The sequence below is a fragment of the Choloepus didactylus genome, chromosome 25 (genome assembly GCF_015220235.1).
Source record: "Choloepus didactylus isolate mChoDid1 chromosome 25, mChoDid1.pri, whole genome shotgun sequence".
NCBI lineage: Eukaryota > Metazoa > Chordata > Mammalia > Pilosa > Megalonychidae > Choloepus > Choloepus didactylus.
In genome coordinates, this window is record NC_051331.1 from 1987619 (window position 1) to 2009814 (window position 22196).

At 59.4% G+C, this 22196-nt stretch overlaps 3 protein-coding genes across 5 annotated transcripts; 1 reads left to right on the forward strand and 2 right to left on the reverse strand.

Annotated features, from left to right (window-relative positions):
- Nucleotides 1–3448: 3448 nt before the first annotated feature.
- Nucleotides 3449–10754, reverse strand: BORCS8 (BLOC-1 related complex subunit 8). Its single transcript, XM_037818059.1, has 4 exons — nt 10416–10754; nt 8029–8141; nt 7561–7625; nt 3449–3791 (listed from the first exon to the last, which is right to left on the reverse strand). The coding sequence occupies exons 1-4, from the start codon at nt 10450–10452 to the stop codon at nt 3677–3679; spliced, it is 330 nt and encodes a 109-aa protein (XP_037673987.1). The 5' UTR covers nt 10453–10754; the 3' UTR covers nt 3449–3676.
- Nucleotides 10755–11212: 458 nt separating this feature from the next.
- On the forward strand, nt 11213–15636 carry RFXANK (regulatory factor X associated ankyrin containing protein). 3 transcript variants are annotated; one of them, XM_037818031.1, is made up of 9 exons: nt 11213–11458; nt 11823–11981; nt 13102–13182; nt 13311–13376; nt 13535–13635; nt 13804–13902; nt 14343–14409; nt 14708–14788; nt 15303–15636. In XM_037818031.1, exons 1-9 carry the CDS (start codon nt 11431–11433, stop codon nt 15632–15634), a joined length of 1014 nt encoding a protein of 337 aa, XP_037673959.1. In that variant the 5' UTR covers nt 11213–11430; the 3' UTR covers nt 15635–15636. The 3 variants fall into 3 exon arrangements, with proteins under 3 accessions (XP_037673959.1, XP_037673958.1, XP_037673960.1); XM_037818030.1 differs by having other exon boundaries at nt 11214–11458; nt 13777–13902; XM_037818032.1 differs by having other exon boundaries at nt 11217–11458; nt 13777–13902; nt 15388–15590.
- On the reverse strand, nt 15120–16826 carry LOC119520302 (nuclear receptor 2C2 associated protein). The gene is made up of 5 exons (XM_037818056.1): nt 16614–16826; nt 16415–16505; nt 16182–16287; nt 16027–16094; nt 15120–15814 (listed from the first exon to the last, which is right to left on the reverse strand). Exons 1-5 carry the CDS (start codon nt 16649–16651, stop codon nt 15698–15700), a joined length of 420 nt encoding a protein of 139 aa, XP_037673984.1. The 5' UTR covers nt 16652–16826; the 3' UTR covers nt 15120–15697.
- Nucleotides 16827–22196: the final 5370 nt, after the last annotated feature.

A 22196-nucleotide genomic window follows, 5' to 3' on the forward strand; every position in this document is an offset into this window, starting at 1 on the left:
TCCAGTCTGGACACAACTTTCTCTCTGGATGTGAAAACAGGGCTCGCACTGCAGCATGTGAATTCGGGGCGGCCCCTCTCCCGTCCCTCCATGACCAGTGCCAGACTCTCAGGTTCTTGAGGACACACATGGGGACAGTTCCAATCCGGGGGCTTCTGCCTCAGCTCCAGGACGTGGAGCCAGGCTCGGGGAGCGCTGGGTGGCTGGGGAGCCCTGGCCCCCCCGAGGGCCGCTCTGTTTACCCGCAGCAGCCGGCCTGCCTCTGATGCAACAGGCAGGCTCTGGTTACGTGAGGGTGGCAGCTGGGGCGGCAGGGAGCTGCACCCCACCTCCCCTGGCCCGGCCCCAACCCTGGCGCCCCCTCCCACGTCTCAGGCCCTCTCCCATTCCCGCCACCCAGGCCCCCACGCCCCTCCTTTGCAATCCTGGCCAGCCCCATCTTCTACCGTGCAAGTTCCGGGGACCATAACCAGACCCCTTTTTGGCCTCTGCCCCCACATGTCCTACTGTCCCCCACCCACTCCCCCAGGCTGTGTGAGCCTGCACGAACCCCCTCCCAAAGTGAGCAGTCGAGTCTCGGACCTCAATTTTCTCAGATGAGGGGGGACCCCTCAGCTGCTGGAGCAGGAGGGTGGAAGGAGGAGAAGAGAACCCAGGAAGGGGTCCGGAAGATGGGGGACCCTCTCCCAGGACGTCACAGGGCAAGCTTCCACGGTGAAGACGCTGTGGCCAGTGGGCAGGGCCCTGACTCGGCGGGCTCTGTGACCTCGAGCCTCAGTTTACTCATCTGAGAAATGGGGATGAAGAGCCCCCACCTCCCAGGGTGGGCCGGGGGTCTCGGGGATCTGTGAGGCTGCCCCCGGCTCGGCAGGCCTCTTCCCACCTCCTCACCCAGTAGAGGGTCTCGTGGCCCCCCTCCATGCCACCTCCTCCGGGAAGCCTTCCCGAGCCCCTCTCATTTGGGGTCCCTCCGCCTCGCTCTCCCTCTGGCCCAGCCCTGACCCAGGGGGCTGGGGTGTCCATGTGTGGCTCTGTCTCTCCAGCCTTGGGTGTGTACCCAGGGCACTGATGGGTGTCTTAGAAGTTCCACCCATGGGCAGGGCCGAGTTTGGGACCTGGGGAGGGAGTTCTCGGGGGTCTGAGTGTGCAGGGTGAGGACAGAGCCTGCTCAGGCTGCTGCCCCCTCGGGGTGCCCTCCCAGCCCCCCACAGATGTGGAGATGCCCGGGGAGCACTCACCTCCCTCCCAGCGGTCAGTCCTATGTCTGGGGGTCTCCGCTGGAGGCCAGGGGCTATCTGGGAGAGCTGACGCCCCACGCCCCCCTACCAGGACAAGCGTGTCAGGGGGCACCTGGGAGCAGCCCCCGGTCCCCCAGGGCCTAGGCTCACACTCTGAAAACAGGAGCAGGGGCGGGGGTCCCCACAGACAGCGACCAGGCCTCCCGCGCCCCCTGGTGGCCGGACGGGTGAGGGGCGCCCACCCAGAGCCCAGCACAGCCCCCCAGCCAAGCCAGGCCGGCACCAGGGGCTGAGGGCGACGGGGCACCCCACACCTGCCCCCTACCAGCTCACCGGGCCTGAGCCGCTCCACAGCAGCCACTGTGGACCTGTCTGCTGGTCCCACAGTCTGTCCGTCTGTCTGTGCCTCCATCCGCCCACTGCCCAGGGCTGGACCTGTTTTGTCCCCTTGGGACCCCGGGTGCAGGGTGGAGCTTGGAGCAGGTGAGCATGATGGATGGACAGACAGACTGGCCATGACACTGTCCAGTTACAGACAAAGCAACAGGGACTTCACCAAGGCCACACACCGACAGTGGGGCTGACTTGGGGTTCCTCCCTCACCCCCAAACTAAGCTGCGGCAGTGGACAGGGATGGGCAGAGAACGGCCAGGGGCACCGGGGGACACAGAGGCTCCCCTCCCACCCCAGGAGGGCAGAGGGCAGCCTCTCCCCACTTCTGGGCAGCTCCTGTGTCCCCGACACCTGCCCAGGCCCTCAGACCCCCACGGCCATGACACCCCATCAGGGCCTTCCACCCCGGCCACCCCACAGCACCCTGGTGGGCCGAGCGCTGGCCTCGGTGAACACGCTGTGGACCCACGGGGCCCGGGAGGGCTCTGCACAGCCAGCCGCGGAAACCAACTCGAAGCAATTCCATGAAGACGCGTGAGCGTGAAGAACCGAGATTGGACGGTGTCAGGTGCGGCTGGCTCCAGGCCCCCACGCGAGTCTCAGGGACCTCATTCCTTCAACCTCAGGCAGCCCCCCCAATCCGCCCAGGTGTGGGGGCTGGTCCCACGCTGCAGCCAAATTCGGGGGCACTGCTCTCACGGGTCACAGGCCCGCCTCCAATGAAACCCCAGGCTGGGAAGTGGGTGCTGGCTGGCCAGGCCAGAGCCCCTGTCCAGCCCGGAGCCAGAGCAGCTCTGCCCAAGGCGGTAAGAAAGAAAAAGTTCCCTGGGACCTGGCACAGCGTCTCCCTGCCTCAGTCCAGAAGGTATCAGGCTGGGACAGGGCAGGGCCTGGACAATGGGGCTGGGAAGTGGCAGGGAGGGAGGAGGGTGAGGGGCTGGCAATGCCCGAGCAGCAGGGGCCCAGAAGGAACACTGACCTCCAGGAACCCCCCCCCACTGGCGGGACCTGCTCCGGCCCAGCAAAGCTCCAGCGGTCACCAGAGCAAGTCCCACGTGCTGCCAAGCAGGTGGGTTGCCCGGAGCAGGGGATGCTGACAGCACCCCTCAGCAGCGACCCAGGCTGGAGAAGGCCAGAGTGCCCGGTGGCTTCTGGAATCAGGCCGAGGAAGGCAGGGTGGCTCCTCAGAGCCGGTCTGAGGGTGGGTTCAGGTCATGCTCTGCTGCCTCCCCTCCCGGCCACCCCCTTCCGAGGCCATCACTGGGACTCACACAGGCCTGGGCACAGGCACTTGGGTCCCCTGGGCTGGGACAAGAGGTGTTGGCAGCACCTGGAGCAGCGGCTCACACCTTTGGAAACGGGTTGTGTTTCTGCAACTGCAGGCACAAGCAGGACATCTGGCAGCCTCCCGGAAGCCACGAGCCGAGAGTGGAGGTCATGGCTGTGGGAGGGCTGCTGTGCCCCACGAGTGAGGAGCTTTCCATGGGGAACTCCGGCCATGCCCCTTGTTCTGTCCCTGTCCTGGCAGCCAGAGGGCTCCTCCTCCTTGCCGGATGCCAACAACCCCAGACAGGCCCTTCTCCCCCAGCGTGCAAGGGAACAAGGCCCAAACCCGGTTTTACTTCCCGAAGCTTCTTTTGCTTTTGACAATCCTCACACCTTCGTTATTAAAAATAGCAGCCCGGGCTCGTTTCTCTTTTGAAATGCCTGCTGGGGGCAGAACCCTACCAGGAGCCAGACACAGCCCCAGGGGAACGTACAAGTTACACGCGATGACAGGAGTGTGCGAATGTGCATTTATTGGGTTAGTGAGAAAAAAAAAAACCCAAAGAGAGCTCCTTGTCTCCAGTGCCCAAGGGCTGGAGGCTGACTCCGCAGCACACCCGGGGGGCCCCTGGGTGAGCCCAAGGATGTCCGTGGCCGTCGCTGCCCAGGCCCCAGCGCCCAGCCCAGGGCCAGGACACCGCAGAGAGGCTGGCCCTGACCGCGACAGGCGCGGAAGGCCAGGGCGGAGGTCACCGGACGCGGCGAGGCAGGAGCGGGAGCTACCTGTGGCCCTGGGCGGTGGCGTTCATATGGTCCCGGAGGCTGATGGCCTGCCTGAGCAGCCCCTCCACGCTGCGGAAGTGGACGCTGCTGTCCACCAGGTTCTTGACGGCACTGAAACGGGATGAAGGACCTGCTCAGCGCCCCATGGGGGTGTCCTCAGGGCCGGGCCCCCACAGGCCCCTCAGCAATGGCGGCCCGAAGTTCCGATTTTCCCACTGCGTCTGCATGACAGCCACGTGACAGCACGTGAGGGCCAGATGCCACTTCCACTCCGCCCTGCTGTAAACACATGTCCCTCTTTGAAGGCGGCAGGAGCCTGTGACGACGGCCGTGGGAATATCCTACTCCCGGCTCAGGCAGCAGGAAGGTGACCCTAGGTTGCTAGGAACCCCTGGCCACAACAAAGCAGCCCCCAGCACAACTCGCCCACAGCCGGCGGGGGCTGCGCCGCGGCCACACGCGCCGGGCTTCACGGTGGGGCCAGTGGATGAATGTGTAACGTAAGTGTCCTTCCTGCTGGGTCAGAGGTCACCCGGGCAGCACCATCTGCAGTAAACCCCAAAGCATTGCCTGGAAGTTCTTTTGTTCCAGGGAGTCGCTTCTGCTTAGCGACGGTCGGGGTGTCGGTGTCCCCGTTCGGATGTGCTCCCGCTCACCCTGACGCCAGCAGAGGACCCCTGCCCGGAGGAGGACCGAGGCTGGGTGAGGGGACAGGCACATTCACAGGGACAGATAGTAAACCAGAGCTGCCAGGACCCAGAAGAGGGGACGGGGCGTCGCTGCTCAATCGGTACAGGGTTTCTGTCTGGGGGGAGGAAATGTTCTGGGAATGGACGGTGGTGACGGGGGCACAACACTGTGAATAAAATTACTATCGCTGAACTGTGCACTTAAAAGGGGTTAAGATGGTAAGTTTTACGGTTATATATATATATATGTTACCACAATGTTAAAAAAATAAAAGCTTGCCGATAACCTCACTATTGAATAGTTTATCCTAACCTAGACACAATTTCAACGTCTTTCATTTTCACACCAACTGTTAATGTACTTAAAGCATTTGAAACAACTACAGACAAGATCTTTTGTATCTGTAAAGAAAAACATGAAGCTTTTTGGTATCAGAGAAACTGACATCTTGTGAGAGATCAACGTGCAGAGCTCAGAGGGCCCAGCCTCCCACCAGCTGGCCCGATGGAACATTCTGTGACGGTGGACAGGTCCTCACCTGCACCATCCACCTGGACACTAAGCTCTCACGATGCAGCCAGCACGAGCGAGGAACTGAATCTTAAATCTGCACTTACGTGTGAACACTGGGACGGAAAGCAGAATGGAGGCTACAAGGGGCCCGGGAGAAGGGGGAAAGGGGCGTCATCAGTTAGTGGGTGCAGGGCGCTGGGTGGGGAGGCACCGCGACACCGTGAGTTTACCCCACTGAACGGCGCGCTCACTCGGGAGTGGGTGGAGGGGAACGTTCTCGCTGGATGTCCAGCATGTTCCCACAATTAAAGACGACGATATGATGACGAGGTGATGCCTGCACAGCTCTGTGCCGCCACCGGGAGCCAATGACTGCAGCCTTTGGATGGCCTGTGTGGTGTGTGAATATGTCTCAGTAAAACTGCATTAAGAAGTCTTCCTACCTTAAAGAAAGAGAAGGAAGTAAAGAGGAAAAGACAGTGTCACCTCAACAGGTAACTGATCTCTAGGCCTGACCTTTACCCTTAAGCATCTTAAAAGAGATCAGTCCACCCTCTCTGGATCTGTGTTCTCTAGTTCACCAGAAACAAAGTGATTCTAACTTCCATTCCTTTGAATGCTTGTCTCTCCTGTAACCTACATCTGCTTAATGATTTTTAGCTTATCATCAATGTTCAAAATTAAAAAACAAAAAAACAAAAGAAAAGAAGGACGACAGTTAACGCACCCCATGATCCTGGACCGAGTCCACCATCGGAGGAGAGAAGGCCCAGAAGGAAATTCCTGGGACAGGTGGAAAGCGGGAATGGAGTGCCAACTTTCTACTAATGCTAAACTTCGTGAGCTGGGCAACCATGCTTCAGGTGGTTCCACGGGTGGCGCCTGGAGCCGGGGACCCGGCCGGATCCGCCCCAGGGTGTGGACCCCTCATAAACAGGACCTTTGCCAACATGACTTCAGCCAAGGTGGGCCCAGCGCAACAGGGTGGGCCGGGCCCCTGCGGCTGGAGGCCTTTACGAGCAGAATGAGGTTCAGACAGAGGAAGAGAGAGAGAAAGCCACAGGCTGGAAGGAGCCGGAAGTCACCAGAACCCAGGGGAGCCAGGAGAGCCGCCATGTGCACCGCCACGTGACGGAAAGCCCAGGAACAAGGATCGCCGGCAGCCGGCCCTGGAACACCGCTGTCTTCAGGGAGAAAGCGTCTCCTGGCTGACACCTTGTTTCGGGGGTTCTTGTCGCCTCAAAACCACGAGCCAATAAATACCCACTGTTGAAGCCAACCCACTGCACAGTATTTGTTTTAGCAGCCGGGAAAGTAAACAGTGGGTGACTGTCCTTGTTCATGGGAAATCCACATGGAAGCATTAAGCGTTCAAGAACATGATGTGCACAACCAACCCTCAGGTGTTTAGAAGATGGACGGACAGACGGATGGATAGAAAGAGAGATACAGCAGATGTGGCACAATGTTGAAATGGGTGGCTCTGGGCATCGGGGTGGAGGTAGAATGGAGTTCTCAGTATGGAAAATATATTAAGTTTTGCAACCGTTGCATAAGTTTGAAAGTTAAAAAAAAACTATAAGCCGAAAAAAAAAACACTTTCCTGTGAGCAGCCGCGTGTGGCCAGGGCACCCACCCTGGGGTGCGGCTGCAGGACCCGGGAAGGCACAGCTGGGAGGTGCCCACCGTTGGCCCCCACCTTGCAGGCAGCGCCACGCCGTCCAGGAGCTGCCCCCACCTGCCGGAAGTGCCAGGCTCCCGCCTCCTTCCCGACTCCCCCTCGGGTACAGGAAGGCACCTGCAGCCACGGGTCAGCGAGATGCCGTCTGTCGGGTCACCCGTCCGCCCCAGCTGAGGGACGATGGCAGCTGGCGGCAGGACACATGGCTCAGTCCCAAGGCAGCAGGACTTGCTCATACACCCAAACGGCAGAAGGCAGCAACCCCCGTGTTACCAAAGGAGCACCCACCCACCACCAAAGGACTCCAGCCCGCCCCAGAGGCAGATGGCACCCTAAAGAAAGGGGCTGAACTCCTGGGGTGGCCAGGATGGGAAGAAGCAACGGTGACTGCTTTCACCCTCAGGGCACCGGAGTCTGCAGTGGGTGAACCGTGTCCCCCAGAGAGACACGTCCACTGGTGCCGGAACCTGTGACAGGGCCCTCCTTGGAAATCGGGGCTCTGCGGCTGGGCTTAGGTTAGGGGAGGTCATTCAGGATTGGGGTGGGAGCGAAGCCAGCGCCAGGTGTCTCTACAAGAGAGAAACACAGACACCCGGAGGCGGTGGCCATGTGACACAGGGACAGAGACGGGAGGAACAAGGCCACAGGCCAGGACGCCTGGAGCCCCCGGAAGCTGGGAGAAGCAAGGGCTGATTTTCCCGGAGCCCTCGGAGGGAGTGTGGCCCGGCCAGCACCTCGGTTTTGAACTCTTTAGCCTCTAGATGGTGAGAGAATAAACGTCTTGTTCCCAGCTACCCGGTTTGTGGTAATTTGTCACAGGAGCCACAGAAAACTAACATGGGGTATTTTTTCCCTTAAAGAACAAAACAACAACAACAAAACCTGACTCGGTAATTTGCTAAGTTCTCGACTTCCCAGGAAACCTGGGACATGGGGAAGGAACCCTGGGGCTGTGTGGGGTGAGCCCAGGGCATGGTGGGAGTCCCCGGCGCTCACCTGCAGGCGTACTCCACAGTGTAGATGGCCCCCTGGCTCTGCTCCTCCCACCGCTGCATGTCGGCCTGGGGAGGGAGGGCAGGTGTGAGAAGGGGGGCAGCTGCCTGCAGGGACCCTCCCAGACACTCAGGGAGGACGCCCGTGTCCCCACTGGGCCACAGAGCCCAGGCCCCCCCAGCCCCCCAGCCCCCAGCCCGTCCTCCCGCAATTCCCCTCCCTTGTGGGTTCTGCTGCCCCCACCCCGTGCCTAAGGGCCCCTGCACCAGCTGCCCCCCATGCCGTTCCCACAGGTCTTCACCAGCTGCTCCTGCTCACCACACGGGTCACAGTGAACGCAGAGCTGGGCTCGGCCACCGTGGCCTCCTCCCAGGTGTCCTGCCCACCGCAGGCCACCTGGACGCATTCCTGCTGCCACACAGAGGTGCAGAGGCTTGGGGGGCATCTGGGGCAGGGGCAGGGGGCGCTCACCTTGTGCTGTGCCAGCTCAGGCAGGGAGCGGCGCACGTGCTCCTGCAGCCGGTACAGGGCCACGCTTGGCTCGTTGGCCAGGACGTAGACGCTCTCGGTGAACTTGTCTGTGACTGGTTCCAGGTCCCACAGGATGGCCGGGCAGGGAAGGGCAGGGAAACGAAGGGGCAAGCCATCAGACCCCTGACTCCTCAAGCCATGAGCCCAGCCAGCAGGGACAGGGCTGTACATGTGTCTCCTCAGTAGCAGGGTCACCCCCCAGCCCCAGTGATGGGCTGGAGGCACTGGTCACAGCCAGATCATACAGATCCTCCCGGGGCCAGAGCAGGAAGCCCCGCCCCAGACTGGACACCATTGGTCCTGGATCCCTCAGATCCGTTTTAGCCCAACAACCGCAGTTGCTAGGGGTTCGACTGTGTCCTCCAAAACAGACAGATCCAGGCCCTAATCCCTGGTCCTAAGGATATGACCCTATCTGGAGATACGGTCTGTGAAGATGAGATTATTGAAGCTATGTCATCCTGGAGTAGGGTGGGCCCTGCTCCAATTAACTGGTGTCTTATAAGAAACTGGACAGAAAGAGACAGACAAAAGACAGCCACGATTGGAAGCAGAGCCTGAGTTATGCCACAAGCCAAGGAATGATCGTGGGCCAGCCATCACAGAACCCTGCAGCCGTCACACAAAGTCCATCCTCCAGCTCCCCTGCAGGGTCCGGATTTTTCCCTGACCTGCCCCTGTTCAGCCTCTCCCCCTTCGCGTTTCCCTCATGGATGAAATGCACGGGAATCCTCCTGCCAACAAACACTGCTCCCATCCAGCCAGCTGCCCCCTGCCCTCTCCATCCCATCGGGTTCTGCTACTAAACAAAGCCCAAATCTGGCCCATTCCCACCACTCCACCTGCCCCCACTGATCTAGACACTGGCCTCCTCCCTAATCTTCCAGCTTCCAGAGCAGACAGAGGGAGCATCTAACAACACCATCAGATGGGCCCCTCCCTTGCTTGAAACTCGCCCACAATTCCACCAGCCAGAGAATGAAATCCACCTTCCTTAGCGTGGCCCACAAGGCCTTGCATCGTCTGGCCACTGCTGACTGCCTTGTACCCCTCTCCCTCTACCCCCACCACGCTGGCCCCGTGGGCCCTCCCAGCACTGTCCAAAAGGACTTTCTGAGGTGATGGAAATGTTCTAAAATCTGTGCTGCCCACGATGACAGCCACTAGCCACAGCCGGCTACCTGAAAAGTAACCAGTGTGGCTGAGGAACTTGTTTTCTAATTTTCCCTAATTTCACATAAGTTAAACTTAACTATCCGTGTTGGCCAGTGGCTATTAAATTAGCACAACTCCACGCCCTTCCGGGGCCCAGGGCCTTTGCACCCCCTGAGATGCCTTCCGCAGCCCTCCCCCCACTTCCTCCTCCTCATCCCTCATCTCTCAGCTCAAATGTCCTCTCCTGGGAGGGGCCCTCCCTGGCCACCAAGCTCAATCAGATGCCCACTGCCACCTCACTCTTGATCTCAGCACCTTGTTCTTTTCTCTTATAACCAACACAATTTGCCAGGTTATGTGTTTGCAAAAAATGAAAATAAGAATAAAATAAAAGTTGGTTTCATGAAGGCAGGGAAAGATAACAGCACCCATATCAAGGGCTGCTACAGGGATGGAGCCAAAGTTACTGCCCTGGGCAGCAACAGGTGAGGATGAGAACCCAGGTTGCCTGGGAGCCAAGGGAAGCTGTGCTTGGGGCTATCCAGGGTAACTCTGTCCAGCCAACAGCTGTGCCCCGAGCAGGCCAGGGCCCAGCCTGCCACCTTCAAGCAGAGCAACCCCTCACTCTCTTAGGCCTCCTCTTCCTCCTCTTGAAAACGAGCATAATAACAGCTTACACCTCCCAGTATTGTTATCAAGAAAGGGGAATTAAAATAATTCCTGCTTTCTAAACATGAGCTGGGAATAACCCGTGCAGGAAAATAAGGCCATCTAGGATTTGCAAATAGCTTACGATATTTTATACTTTGCAGCGGCACGACTTCTTAATGTCTGCTAAGCCAATGAAACAAGCACATGGGAGAGTAAGCGAGGAAACTGCACACACCGACACCACGCCCGGCGCTCCTCCGCTGCTTCACCAGCAGCGAGTCCCTGAATTCTCACAATAAGCCCGAAGGGAGGAGGCTCCTACACTCCCCGATCTACAGGCGGAAAACCGAACCGCGGAGGCTCCCTAAAGGCCTGGGGTTCCATGACAGCGCAGTCACGCCCGCCACCCCCCGCCCCTGCCCCGCCGGCTCGCCCCGCGCCTTCGCCCCTTCTCCGGTCGCCCCTCCGCCAGTTCCCGGCCCTACGCGGCCCCCTCCGTCCCGCCCGGGATCCGGCATCACCTTTCTTTCCCTTGAGCTGCATCTCGGGTTCCTCCATGGCGACCGCGGCCCAGGAGCGTCCGGGACCGGAACCGGAAGTCCGGCCGTGGGGAGGGCTGCCTAAGTCTTCCCCCGTGCAAACCGGACGCCTCGCTGCTCAAGTTCCGGCACCAGTCGGTTCCCCCACACCACTCCCCCGCTTCCCTTTCTCCGTCTCCCAGGACGGGAAAGGAGCCCCGGGTGAAAGATGCAGGGGAAGGAGGCACCGCGGCTGGGGGCCGGGCAAGGAGGGAGTGGAGCCCTCTCGAAACTCCAGTAGGACCCCTCCTGTCCAGAACCCCCCTTTCCGGAGTTAGGGGGACACTGCATACTCTACCCATCTCGGGCCGTTTCAACGCCCTCCGTGGCCCCCCCGCCTCACATGCTCATGGGCCCCCAGAACCGCAGAGGGCACGTTATTATGGGAGGAGGGGGGCAGTAATAGGTACGTGGCCCCTTTAAATCCAGGACATCCAGCCTACTTCCGCCCCCGCCCTCCAACTGGAGAAAGCTCCGCCCATTCGCCCCAAGCTCGAGCCGGTTGGCTCCATCTAAAAAAAACTGTGGGCGGAGCTGAGAGTGGAGGGGCGCAGGCGCAGTGAAATCCTCAGAGCCCGATCGAGCCTGACCCGTTCCCTTTAATGCCGCGGGCGCAAGAACGCGCAGGCGCAACTGTAATCCTCGGGCCCCAGCAGAAGCCACGCCTCTTCCTTCGAGTCTTAAAGGGCCAGAAGCAGCGCCTCGGTCTCGGGCCCTTTCGCAGTTTTGAGGGGCGGGGGTACGCAGGCGCAGTGGGGGCACTCCCGGGTGGGGGCAGCGGTCGTGTATCAAGTTGCTCTCCGTCCCGGCCGAGGAAGGCAGGGTGCTGAGGGTCCCGGCTCCATCCTGTGCCCCCCTTCATCCACTGGGGGATAAAAGTTTGTGAATTAGGCCCCCAAGTTTTGGGGGACCCCGGCTTGCGACGCAGGGGGACGGAGGAGGCTCGTGAGGAGGTTGAATGGAGCCCCCGGATCCGGTGGGAAGAGGTCGGTGGGACTGGGGCCAAGTATATCTTTCCTGGACCCTCACTTGTTCCAAACCCCCCCATCCCCCCAAAAAATAACCACAGCGAAAATTCATTAACTCCGCCCCTGTATCCCGCCTCCTGCTCCTGCATTTACAGGCAGGATTTCTTTTTTGAAACCCGGGGTTGTCAAGCATTGCATTGTTGGGATCCCCTGGTGGGGGTGGGGTGGAGGGGGGCTGAGAAGCAAATGGACCCTGGTTTGATTTCCCGGCTCTGCCACAATTTGGGGATCACCCCGAGCTTCTGCTTACCCACCTTCAGAGCTACTTCCTAAGAGCTGTGGATGATTATTGTCTTCTCTTCTTTTTGGGGGGCTTCATCAGCTTTCCCCATGGAGCCCACCATCCACCCTGTAGAAGACTTCAGCCCGGCCCAGCCGCCCCCGGACCCAGACGGCTCGGACACCATCGTCCTCAGCCTCTTCCCCTGCACCCCGGAGCCTGCAACCCCTGAAGCGGACGCGGGAGCCCCCTCACCCCAAGGTGAGACTCATCCTCTCGGATTGTCAGGAGTGGGGACAGGACACTGAACTCACGGCCGCCTCTGGTCACAGCTTCCTCTGCACCCAGCCAGGCTGCGGCTGTTTATTTACTTTATTGTTTCACGTTTTTTAATTGTGGCAAAATATATACAACTTGAAATTCTGTTTTAACCATTTTAAAGTAAATTCAGCAGTGTATTTGGGACATTCACCTTGTTGTGCCACCCATCTCTCTCAGCTTCCAGAACTTTTTCATTATCCGCAAAAGAAACCCCGTCCCCATCAGCCGTCACCCCTCATTCCTTCTCCCCCAGCCCCTGGCAACCCCCAATCTGCCTTCTGTCTCTAGGGATCTTCCTGTTCTGGAAATTTCACATAAATGAATCAGACGATCTGTGACTCTTTGCGTCTGGCTTCTTTCTCGCAGCATGTTTTCAAGTTCATCCACGTAGTGGCAAGTTTCAGTGTTTCATATCTTTTTACGGTGGAATAATATCCCATTGTCTGGACACACTACATTTCATTTCTCCATTCATCCACCGATGGAGATTTGGGCTATTTCCTCCATTTTTTGGCTGTTGCAAATAAAGCTGCTGCGAATGTTTGTGTAGAAATTTCGTGTAGAACTGAAACAATCACGTGTTAGGATTCTCCAGGGCAACAGAACCGACAGGAGATATCTGTAAATATTGTTAGAGTCTATAAAAGTGTCTCACGCAACTGTGGGGATGCATGAGTCCAAATTCCGTAGGGCAGGCTGCAAGCTGGCAGCTCGGATGAAGGTTTCCGACGAATTCCCCAGGAGAAGCTGGCTGGCTGAAGTAGAGATGAAAGTTCTCTTCTGAGGGCATCACCTTTTTTAAAACCTTTGACCAGTTGTATGAAACGTCTCTCGTGGCTGGAGACGCTCCCCTTGGTTGTTTGTAGATGTCATCAGCCACAGATGCAATCAACTGACTGATGATTTAAGTCCACAAAATGTGGTTGCAGTACATTAGGCCAGTGCTTGCTTGACCAGACAGCTGGGCACCATCACCCGGCCAAGCTGACACATAAACCAACCATCACAGATCATGGGGACAATCTGGGGAAACTGAGGCCCTTCCTCTCTCTCCCCGCAGGCAGCTCCCTGAAGCACTCCACCACGCTCACCAACAGGCAGCGGGGAAACGAAGTGTCAGCCCTGCCTGCTACCCTGGACTGTGAGTGAGGCCCAGGGAGTGCCCGGCGGGGTGGGAGGGGCTGAGAGGAGTGCCTTTGGCCGGGGTGGGGGGTAAACTGAGGCACAGAGCAGGTGTGGATGGCTCTCCTCTTCTCCGGCTCCCCCTAGCCCTGTCCATCCACCAGCTCGCGGCCCAGGGGGAGCTGAGCCAGCTGAGGGAGCACCTGAGGAAGGGTGAGTGTCTGTTCACAGGTGCTGGTGGGACCAATGGGTGTCCACATGTGTGCTCGTTTTCCCTGCCTCGGTTTCCCCATGGGCCGCACCGCGCCTGACCCCAGCCCCCTTTCCTGTCATGGCCCGACCCAGTGGTCCCACCCACCCCCTCCCCGCAGGCGACAAGCTTGTCAACAAGCCGGACGAGCGCGGCTTCACCCCCCTGATCTGGGCTTCGGCCTTTGGCGAGATCGAGACTGTCCGCTTCTTGCTGGAGTGGGTGCGTCCGGGCCCAGGACGGGGTGGCTGGCGGGTGGGGGTGGCTCAGCGGCGGCTGCCGGTGCCTTGTCCGTGAACTGGGGCTGCAGGGGGGACCCCGGGACTCCCCAGACCTCCGCTCAGCGCCCCCTGTGCCTGCCAGGGGGCTGACCCCCACATCCTGGCCAAGGAGCGGGAGAGTGCCCTGTCACTGGCCAGCACTGGCGGCTACACGGACATTGTGGGGCTGCTGCTTGAGCGGGACGTGGACATCAACATCTACGACTGGGTGAGGTGCCCCTGCCTGCCTCACCGCCCCAGGCACCCCTACAGCCCTTGGCCTCTGTTGCTGCCTTCAAATGTTTATCAGACACTTCCTGGGTGCCAGGCCCTGCTCTGGGAGCTGGGAACACAGCCGTAAACTAGACAGAGCTGTCCTCAGGCCTCACAGAACTCCCGGTCTAGGAAGAGGCAGACAACTAAACAGACAGTTAAAAATTAGGGAATGGCACTGGTGATGGCAGGTGCACAGGCAGCTGCAGGAGCCAAGAGGCAGCCCATCCAGAGGAGGGAAGTCAGGGAGGGCTTTCTGGAGGAAGGGGTGTCTAAGTTTGGGCCAGAGGATAAGCAGCGGAAGGGACCACAGCTTGGAGCCCAGAGAGTGTGAGGCATCCTGAGAATTGGGGAACGGACAGAGCACTGGTTTCCCCTATCCCTGCCTCCCAACAGAATGGAGGGACGCCATTGCTGTACGCCGTGCGGGGGAACCATGTGAAGTGTGTCGAGGCCCTGCTGGGTGAGTGGGGGTCAGGAGTGGGGGGAGGCCCTGGCCCCGGGGTCCCAGAGCCCCAGCTCTGGAGGGGATTAGAGGGCAGCACCCTCGGCTTTTCTCCAAGGGCCAGTGTAGGGGGAGGAGATTGTGGAGCAGCCCCGAAGTCTGGGGCTGGCTGACCACTCCGGCACTCGCCATGGGGCCTCGGGAATCCCAGAGGTGGAGATTCACCACATCTTGGTTTGGGCGGTGGGTGGGGGGTCAGTCACTGGACCTGCCGAGCCCCCACATCCCCCCCACTCGGCGCCTGCTCCACTCGCAGCCTGGGGAGCCGATCTCACCACCGAGGCAGACTCCGGCTATACTCCGATGGACCTCGCCGTGGCCCTGGGGTACCGGAAAGGTGGGCCCAAGATGGGGCGCCCCCGACCCATGCTGGGGGGCAGGTGGGGATCGGGGACACGGGAGGGAAGGCGGTGGTGTGTGCTAAGCCCTGGCGGGTGAGCACGCCAAGAGGGGACCAGCCGGGCCTCTGCCCGACCTTCTCCCAGGGTGTCCCACAGTAAGAAGCAGACCCCGGCTTCCCCAGCTGTAAAATGGGGGGGGATGTGTTACATAAAATGGGGCTCAGGGCATATCCCCTTTCCTTTTGGGGGGGAGGTTTAGTCTGTCTGGGACAGAAATCGTTCTACCAAGTCCCTCTTGTTTTTTCATAAAAGTCACAACTTGCCAACTCCGATAAGAGATGTTTTCTTACAACTCTAAAAAGCCTCAAAAACGGCATTTTTATAAATCTTTACAAAAGTTTTACAAAATCTCAGTCTTCCCGGTGGTGCTCAGGAAGGGGAGGGAGGGGCCCCCACCCCCCCACCCCCCCACCGTCTGCTCCTGACTGATAAAGGGGGTCCTCCGTCCAGGTCTCAGGGCCCGGAGACCCCGAGGGAAGGACACGGGGTGGTGGGGCCCGAGCTCACACCTGCCGCCCGCCTGTCCCGTCTCCAGTGCAACAGGCGATCGAGAACCACATCCTCAAACTGTTCCAGGGCAGCCTTGTGCCCGCCGACCCCGAGTGACGGCCACCTGCTGGGGACTCAGCTACTCAGGGAACCAAAGGGTTGACCCGGAGCCGGGAGGACTCGGAACTGGGTTCAAGGGCGGCTCCCACTTCCCGACAGCGGGAAGACGCTCAGGACAGACCTGGGGGGCATGGGATGCTTCCGGAGAAGAACCAATAAACCTTCTTGTGTAGAACTTCGTGGGCTCACTGTGATTCCCCGAGGGCTTCCTGGGGGCGGCGGCTGGCCCAGAAGCCTCATACCTTCTCCCCTAGCACCTGCAGGTGGTAGATGACCACACGGCCAAAAAAGTCGGTGGTGTCCTCAAACGTCACCTTCAGCTGGTCCACCTCGGTGGCTGGTACGGGGAAGGTGTGAGCACAGAGCAGTCAAGGGCAACACAAAGCCACTCGTTTCCCACCCAGCTGCCCCCATCCCTTCCAGACCCGGGTCAGAGCCCAAACTCAGACACCCCCAGCCCTAAGTGATGGAGGAAAAAAAAGGAGGCCTAGAAGGTTCAAGGTCCGGTGTCAGGATTTGCACCCAGGGCCCGGGGCTTTCTGAGGCAGAGGCAGAGGCAGGATATCTGAAGGGAGTTGTTGTCCTCGGGGTAGAAATCTGCGATCTTACGGAGCGCCTCAGTCCCCTGCGAAACTGCAGCGGAGAAAAGGGGCAGATGGTGAGGCTGGGGCGCCCCCTGCAGCCCCCACCTCCAGCCCCTCGTCTGCGGCCTCCCAGCACCTTCCAGGCGGCCCCGGCGACTCGAGAAGCCCCCTTGGTACTGGATCTGCAGCTGGGAGATGCGGACACGCTGGGGGAACTCAAGCATCACCCACTGGGAGGGGCCCTGGAAGCAGACGGGGAAACTGAGGCTTACAGCCAAGTCAGGCTCAGAGCCTGCCAGACCCGGCAATGCGTAGGGGAGGGGTTCACCCCGAAGTTCCTCAAGCACCTGGGACCCCCGGGGTCCTCACCTGGTCCGAATTCCAACAGGTCTCCTCGTCCTGATCGAACAGGTGCTTTTTCCCAAACTGCCGCGTGTTGCGATTGAGCACCGAGCTGACCCTGGAGAAACCAGGGTCAGGGACGGGGAGAGGGGGGCTGGGCCGCGCCCCCTGGCCCCCAGCCCCGTCCCCTTGGGCGCTCGACCACCTGACCGGGTCCCCTGCTCACCTGCTCACGGTTTCCGCACAAACCAAAGAGTGAGTCATCTCGGCTCCACAGGGTTCCCCTTGCCGGGAACGCTGGGGGGTTCAAGGCGGCTGCAAATGACCGAAGCCACAGGGAAAGAGGCTTCCTGCGAGCTTCGGGGGCGATCGTCGCGCCCTCCAGCCTAGGAATCCCCGCGCCCAGCGCCAGGAGCCCAAGCAGGAACCCGGAACCACGTGGGCGCGACGCAGGCGCAGTGGGACGCGCGGCCACGCCCAGCCGTGGCTCCCGGGGGGCGGGGCAGATCGTGACTCCGCCCCTCTGGGCCCGCCTCTTAAAGGAGCTGAGTGTAATGATTGGGGTTCCCGCGAAGTGGGCACCAAGAGCGATTTAGCGCCACTGGCGTGCGAGAAGCTGTCTCTTGGTGCCTGCGGGTACAGAGCACTGGTTTTGGAGTCCGAAGGACTTTCTACCCTGAGATCTCCAATGAATCCATTCCCTAGGTGCTAATGCAGCCTGAGAACCTCTGCACCTCAGTGCTTTCTAGAAGCCAAAGGAACAGTTGAGAAAGGGGGCAGTCCTCAGCAGCCCCTTGAGTCCGCGCTGTGACACCAGAGGTCCTTTTCTGTCTTCCCTCCAAATGCCGTTAAGGAAGGCTTCTAGCAGAAGGGGCATGCAAAGTGGGTTTTGAAGGGTGAATAGGAGTTTGCCAGGTCAGATCACACAAGGCCTGGGCTACCAAAAAAAGATTTGGTTTTTTGATACACTGAACACCTCCTGCCACCCCCTTGTGTGCAGTCCTGGGCTGAGTGAGGCTGAGAACAGGGAAAGGTTCAGCTCCAGCCCCTTTGCCTGAGGAACCCCCCGATCTGGGGAAGACAGAGCTGGACACAGACATTCCCAGGCCCTTGGGTTCAGGGTTGAATGAGAAGGGGCTGTGGGGGGCAGGGGCTCTGCCTGGAGGGAGGGCTTCCTGGAGGAGGTGACCTTGCCTCTGCACCTTAGTGGGTAGGCAGGAGTTTCCCAGGGTCTGGGAGGGTGTCCCCAGCAGGGATGACAGCCCAGCAAAGGTCCAAAAATAGGTGGACTCAGATCCTGCCAGGACCCAAGGAGCCATGGAAGGTGTTAGAGAACGGGCGAATCATCCTCGATTGTGCATGAACGGAGGGCTCCAAGACAGAGCTGCAGTTCCTGGCATTGGCTGAATGGTCAGGAATCCAGTCCCTTCCTTCAAGGGCTGGGGGGCAACTTCCCCAAGCCCATCCTGGGATGTGGGGAGGGTCTGGCCAGGAAACTGGGTCAGCAGAGGCAGCCCCCGCCTGCCAGGACGTCCTGCATTCAGGCATGGGCTGGTGTCATCCAGACTCAGCTCTGCAAACCTCCACCACCCCCTCACCTCTCTGAGAGGCAGCTGGGAAGGCTCAGATGTGGCTGAAATCCTGGCTTGGCCACTCCCTGGCTGTGCGACCTCAGACAAGCACCTTGACCTCTCTGAGCCTTGGTTTCCCCATTTGTGAAATTGGGGAGGGGCATTCTAGTCTCAGGAGTATTAAACAATTCAGTGGCTCTTCAGGGTTGACACAAAACAGTAGTTGTTGACAGTCGCTGTGTGTCTCACTCCAAGCCAAGTGTGTTTCTGTCCATTGGCTCACTGCACCTGCCGTGGCCTGTCCCATCGTCACCTGGCTGAGGTCCCCAGGCATGGCGACTTGACCGGGTCCCCCAGGAGGTTAGGCATAGCCCTATAGCCCTCCTGCCACACCAGGCTTCGCCAGGGGCCGTCTTGCCCACTGGGATGAGGCCAGCTCCGTGCCCCCTTCCCTCCTCCTCACCCCACCGGCTTCTGGGAATGAAAGGACCTCCTGTTTCTCCAGGGGATTAGTGGCAGTTCCGGGCTCCCAGGGCGGCTGCCAAAAGGGGTCCATTCATTTCCCTGGGAGGCGGAGAGGCTGAGTGCACCCTCTCTTCCCCCACCCCAGGGGCTGGGGGGCTGGGGGAGCTCTAGCAGGGCCAGGAGTGGCTCCTGTGGTTCGGTGGGGGAAACTGAGGCACAGAGCCACTAAGTCACTTGGGGAACTCAGGGGAACTGGGATGTGAACTCCAGTTTGATTCCTGTGTCCCCTTCGGTGCGCTGAGTTCTGCACTTTTCAGGGGAGGAAACTGAGGCTCAGAGAAGGTCCAGACTTGTCACAGTCACACAGCAAGGTTGGGGCAGTGGGGACTCGGCGTCAGCTGCTTCAGGTGAGGCTGCCCCACCCAGGAAGCAAACAGGCCCCCCCTGTCCTTGGATCCGTCATCCAGGAATGGGGCAAGGAGAGGTCCCCCAGATAGTTCTGGGGCTCAGTTTCCCCTTTGGGGAATGGCTACTCAGTTGCTCCCAGATCCCAGCTTGAGGAGTCTGCAGGAGGCTGCAACGCAGGAAGAGGGTGTCGGGGTTGGGGGGGGTATGCTGGGTTGTCAGGGCTGGGAGCCCCCCGACTGGCCAGGACTCGGGTCTGGCCTAGACTCCTGGGTCTGCACAGATCTGGTGGGGCTCAGAAGACACGGACACACCCTGTGTGGGTACAGGAGACGGGGAGTGCGAGGTATGTCGAGGGTCTGCAGTGTGAGCAGGTGGATCACCCGTGGCTGTATGTGTGTCTGCTTGTGACCAGGGTGAGGCTGAATATGTTGTGAGCTGTAGTCAAGGCTTCAGTGTGTTGGGGTGTGATGCAATTGCACAGTTGTGTGTGACATGGCTGCATGGTTAGGTGTGATGTGGCTGCACAATTGGGTGTGAGCCAGCTGCATGGTTGAGTGTGATATGGCTGCACGATTGGGTGTGGCATGACTGCATGGTTGGGTGTGAAGCAATGTGCATGGTTGTGTGTGACACGGCTGCACAGTTGGGTGTGACACAGGTGCATGGTTGGGTGTGACACAGCTGTATGGTTGAGTACGACATGGCTGCACAGTTGGGTGTGACAGCTGTATGGTTGGATGTGACACGGCTACATGGTTGGGTGTGACACAGCTGCATGGTTGGGTGTGAAACAGTGTGCATGGTTATGTGTGACATGGCTGCACATTTGGCTGTGATATGCCTACATAATTGGGCGTGACACAGCTGTACGGTTGTGTGTGACAGTTGTATGATTGGGTGTGATGCGGTTGCACAGTTGTGTGTGACACAGCTGTACAGTTCGGTGTGATGTGGCTGCATGATTGGGTGTGACACAGCTGCATGGTTGGGTCTGAAGTAGTGTGCATGATTGGGTGTGACACAGCTGTGCAGTTGGGTGTGAAGTGCTGTGCATGGTTGTGTGTGTCACAGCTGCACAGTTGGGTGTGACGCAGCTGTATGATTGAGTGTAACATGGCTGCATAGTAGTGTGTGACAGCTGCATGGTTAGGTGTGATGCAGCTGCATGGTTGTGTGTGACACTGTTGCACAGTTGGGTGTGACATGGCTGCGCAGTTGGGTATGAAGCAGTGTGCATGGTTGGGTGTGACACAGCTGCACAATTGGGTGTGACAGCTGAATGGTTGTGTGTGACAGCTGCAAGGTTGGGTGTGACACAGCTGCATAGTTAGGTGTTAAGCAGTGTGCACAGTGGGTGTGAGTGACTCGGGTGTTAAAGGCCGTGCTGCGGGTGTCATGAGCAGGGGCGTCTGTGCATGTGTGTGAAGGTTCCCGGGGTGACTGGGCTGTGAGACGAGCTGTGCAGTCTTGGCTGGAGGTCCGGTTGTGCAAGGAGCGTGGCTTGCGTGTGGCTGGGGTGCAACTTGGTGACATTGTGTGTGACAGATGTGAACGTGGGTGGGTGTGAAGTGTCCAGGTACCACTGCTGCCGTCGGGGTGCTCAGAGGCATTTTGGGGGACACCGTCCAACCGCAAGAGCCAGCTTTCCCTGGGGCTCCAGCCCGTGTCCTGACCAGCCAGCCCCCTCCCCCTGCCCCCCCACTTAGCTCCTGGCCGGGCCCCAGTGTAGGGGGGGCAGAGAAGGGACAAGAACTTGAGGGGGGCTCAGCCAATCCCCACACAGGCCTATAAATAGCCCTTTGAGCACAGCAGATTTCCAGGCAGGTCCCCCTCCATTCAGGCCCCCAGCAACAGCCGGCCCCGGGCCCCCAGCCAGCCCCTGTGAGCTCAGCCCTGGCGCCGACCCTGGGGGTGGCTGGGGGTGTTGGCTGGCCTCTGTGGCCACAGACCCAGGCGCCCCCCCCCCATCTAGGCTGTGCAACCTCAAGTAAGCAGTGAGGGATGCCCTCCAGCCTCAGTTTCCCCAGCTGGGAAACAGGTGGCATCATGAGAGCAGCCCCCCATCCTGTGCACTGATTTTGCAGTTCATCCTCCCAGCCATCCTGCAAGGCGGGGACTGCTAATTATCTGTACTTTAGGTGGGGAAACTGAGGCACGGAGACATTAGATGGCTCACTCACCCAGAAGCACTGCTGCTGTGAGACAGGGAAGGCGCAGAGCCTGGGCTATGGGGAGCTGAACTGCACACATGGCGGCCTCACATGGGGTCCCCTCTTCCGTCCTTTGTTCCCGCGGTCTGCTTCCATAATCTCATGGAAACTGACTGGCCCCCATTTGTGGGCCCCCCCCCCACAGCAGAATGAGACCCACCTCGGAGACCCACAAACAAACACAGATGCACACTCGGGGTGGGTTTGGGGGGCTCACCCACCCCCCAGCCCCAGCAGCCCCATCTCTGCACTGAGAGGCTCCCCGGGAAGGAGGGGGCAGTCGGCCCAGGGCCCTCATTGGCTGAGCCCGCTCGGCTTTTATTTTCTTATTTGCATGTTTTTTATTGTGGCAAAATACACTATATATAAAGTACCATTTTAACCATTTTTAAAGTGGACAATCCACGGGCATTCAGTGCATTCACCATATTGTACAATCACCATCTCTACCTAGTTCTAGAATTTTTTTCTCACCCCCAAAAGAAACCCTGTCGCCGAGCTGTCTACGGATTTGCCTGCTCTGGGCCTTTCACACAAATGGAATCGGACAATAAGTGGCCTTTCACGTCTAGCTCCTTTTCACTCAGCATCATGTCTTCAAGGTTCATCCCATGTTGTCGCGTGAATCAGAACTTCCTTTTTCTAGCCAAATAATATTCCACAGCACGGATCCTGGCTTGTCAAGATTGGGGTCTCTGCATAAGGACACACGCTCACCCCCTTGCCCAAAGCAAGAATATCTTTGCAGCCAAATACACAGGGGTGCTCCAGTAAACGCTGTCAGATGAATGAATGAATGAGTGAAAGAACGAATGAATGCACTCCGCATTCTGGCTGTGGCCTGGTGGAAGCAGCCCGGAGCAGGAACGCTGCGTGTTTTTACCACCTCGTGTGACCCAAGCGTGCAGCTTGTTTCCATCCCTGGACGGTCATGTTGAGCCCCGGAGCCCCGGGTTCGAGCCCCAGCGCCGCCGCTCCCCTCCACGTGACCTTGAGCAGTAGCTCGGCCGCGGCCAGGCTCAGTTTCCCCACCTGTAAAATGGGGTTGCCCCCCCCCCCCGGGGGTCCCGCTGGGGACAGTTCACGAGGCTCCTGGCCTGCATCGAGTTGGGGTGTCGGGCGCAGTCTCCCCCTGGGCGCGGTTAGTGGTCGAGG

What these genes read in the sequence shown, in the direction of transcription:
- BORCS8 (XM_037818059.1), bottom strand. Translation starts at nt 10,452, where the DNA reads ATGGAGGAACCCGAGATGCAGCTCAAGGGAAAGAAAG. An exon ending in GCAGCTCAAGGGAAAGAAAG is followed by an intron (nt 8,142 to 10,415) that starts GTGATGCCGGAT and finishes ACCTGGAACCAG; the next exon opens with TCACAGACAAGTTCACCGAG. An exon ending in ACTGTGGAGTACGCCTGCAG is followed by an intron (nt 3,792 to 7,560) that starts GTGAGCGCCGGG and finishes ATCCCGTTTCAG; the next exon opens with TGCCGTCAAGAACCTGGTGG.
- RFXANK (XM_037818030.1), top strand. Translation starts at nt 11,431, where the DNA reads ATGGAGCCCCCGGATCCGGTGGGAAGAG. An exon ending in CCTGCCTGCTACCCTGGACT is followed by an intron (nt 13,183 to 13,310) that starts GTGAGTGAGGCC and finishes GGCTCCCCCTAG; the next exon opens with CCCTGTCCATCCACCAGCTC. An exon ending in GTGTGTCGAGGCCCTGCTGG is followed by an intron (nt 14,410 to 14,707) that starts GTGAGTGGGGGT and finishes CTCCACTCGCAG; the next exon opens with CCTGGGGAGCCGATCTCACC.
- LOC119520302 (XM_037818056.1), bottom strand. Translation starts at nt 16,651, where the DNA reads ATGACTCACTCTTTGGTTTGTGCGGAAACCGTGAGCAG. An exon ending in TGTGCGGAAACCGTGAGCAG is followed by an intron (nt 16,506 to 16,613) that starts GTGAGCAGGGGA and finishes TGGTTTCTCCAG; the next exon opens with GGTCAGCTCGGTGCTCAATC. An exon ending in TCGCCGGGGCCGCCTGGAAG is followed by an intron (nt 16,095 to 16,181) that starts GTGCTGGGAGGC and finishes TCTCCGCTGCAG; the next exon opens with TTTCGCAGGGGACTGAGGCG.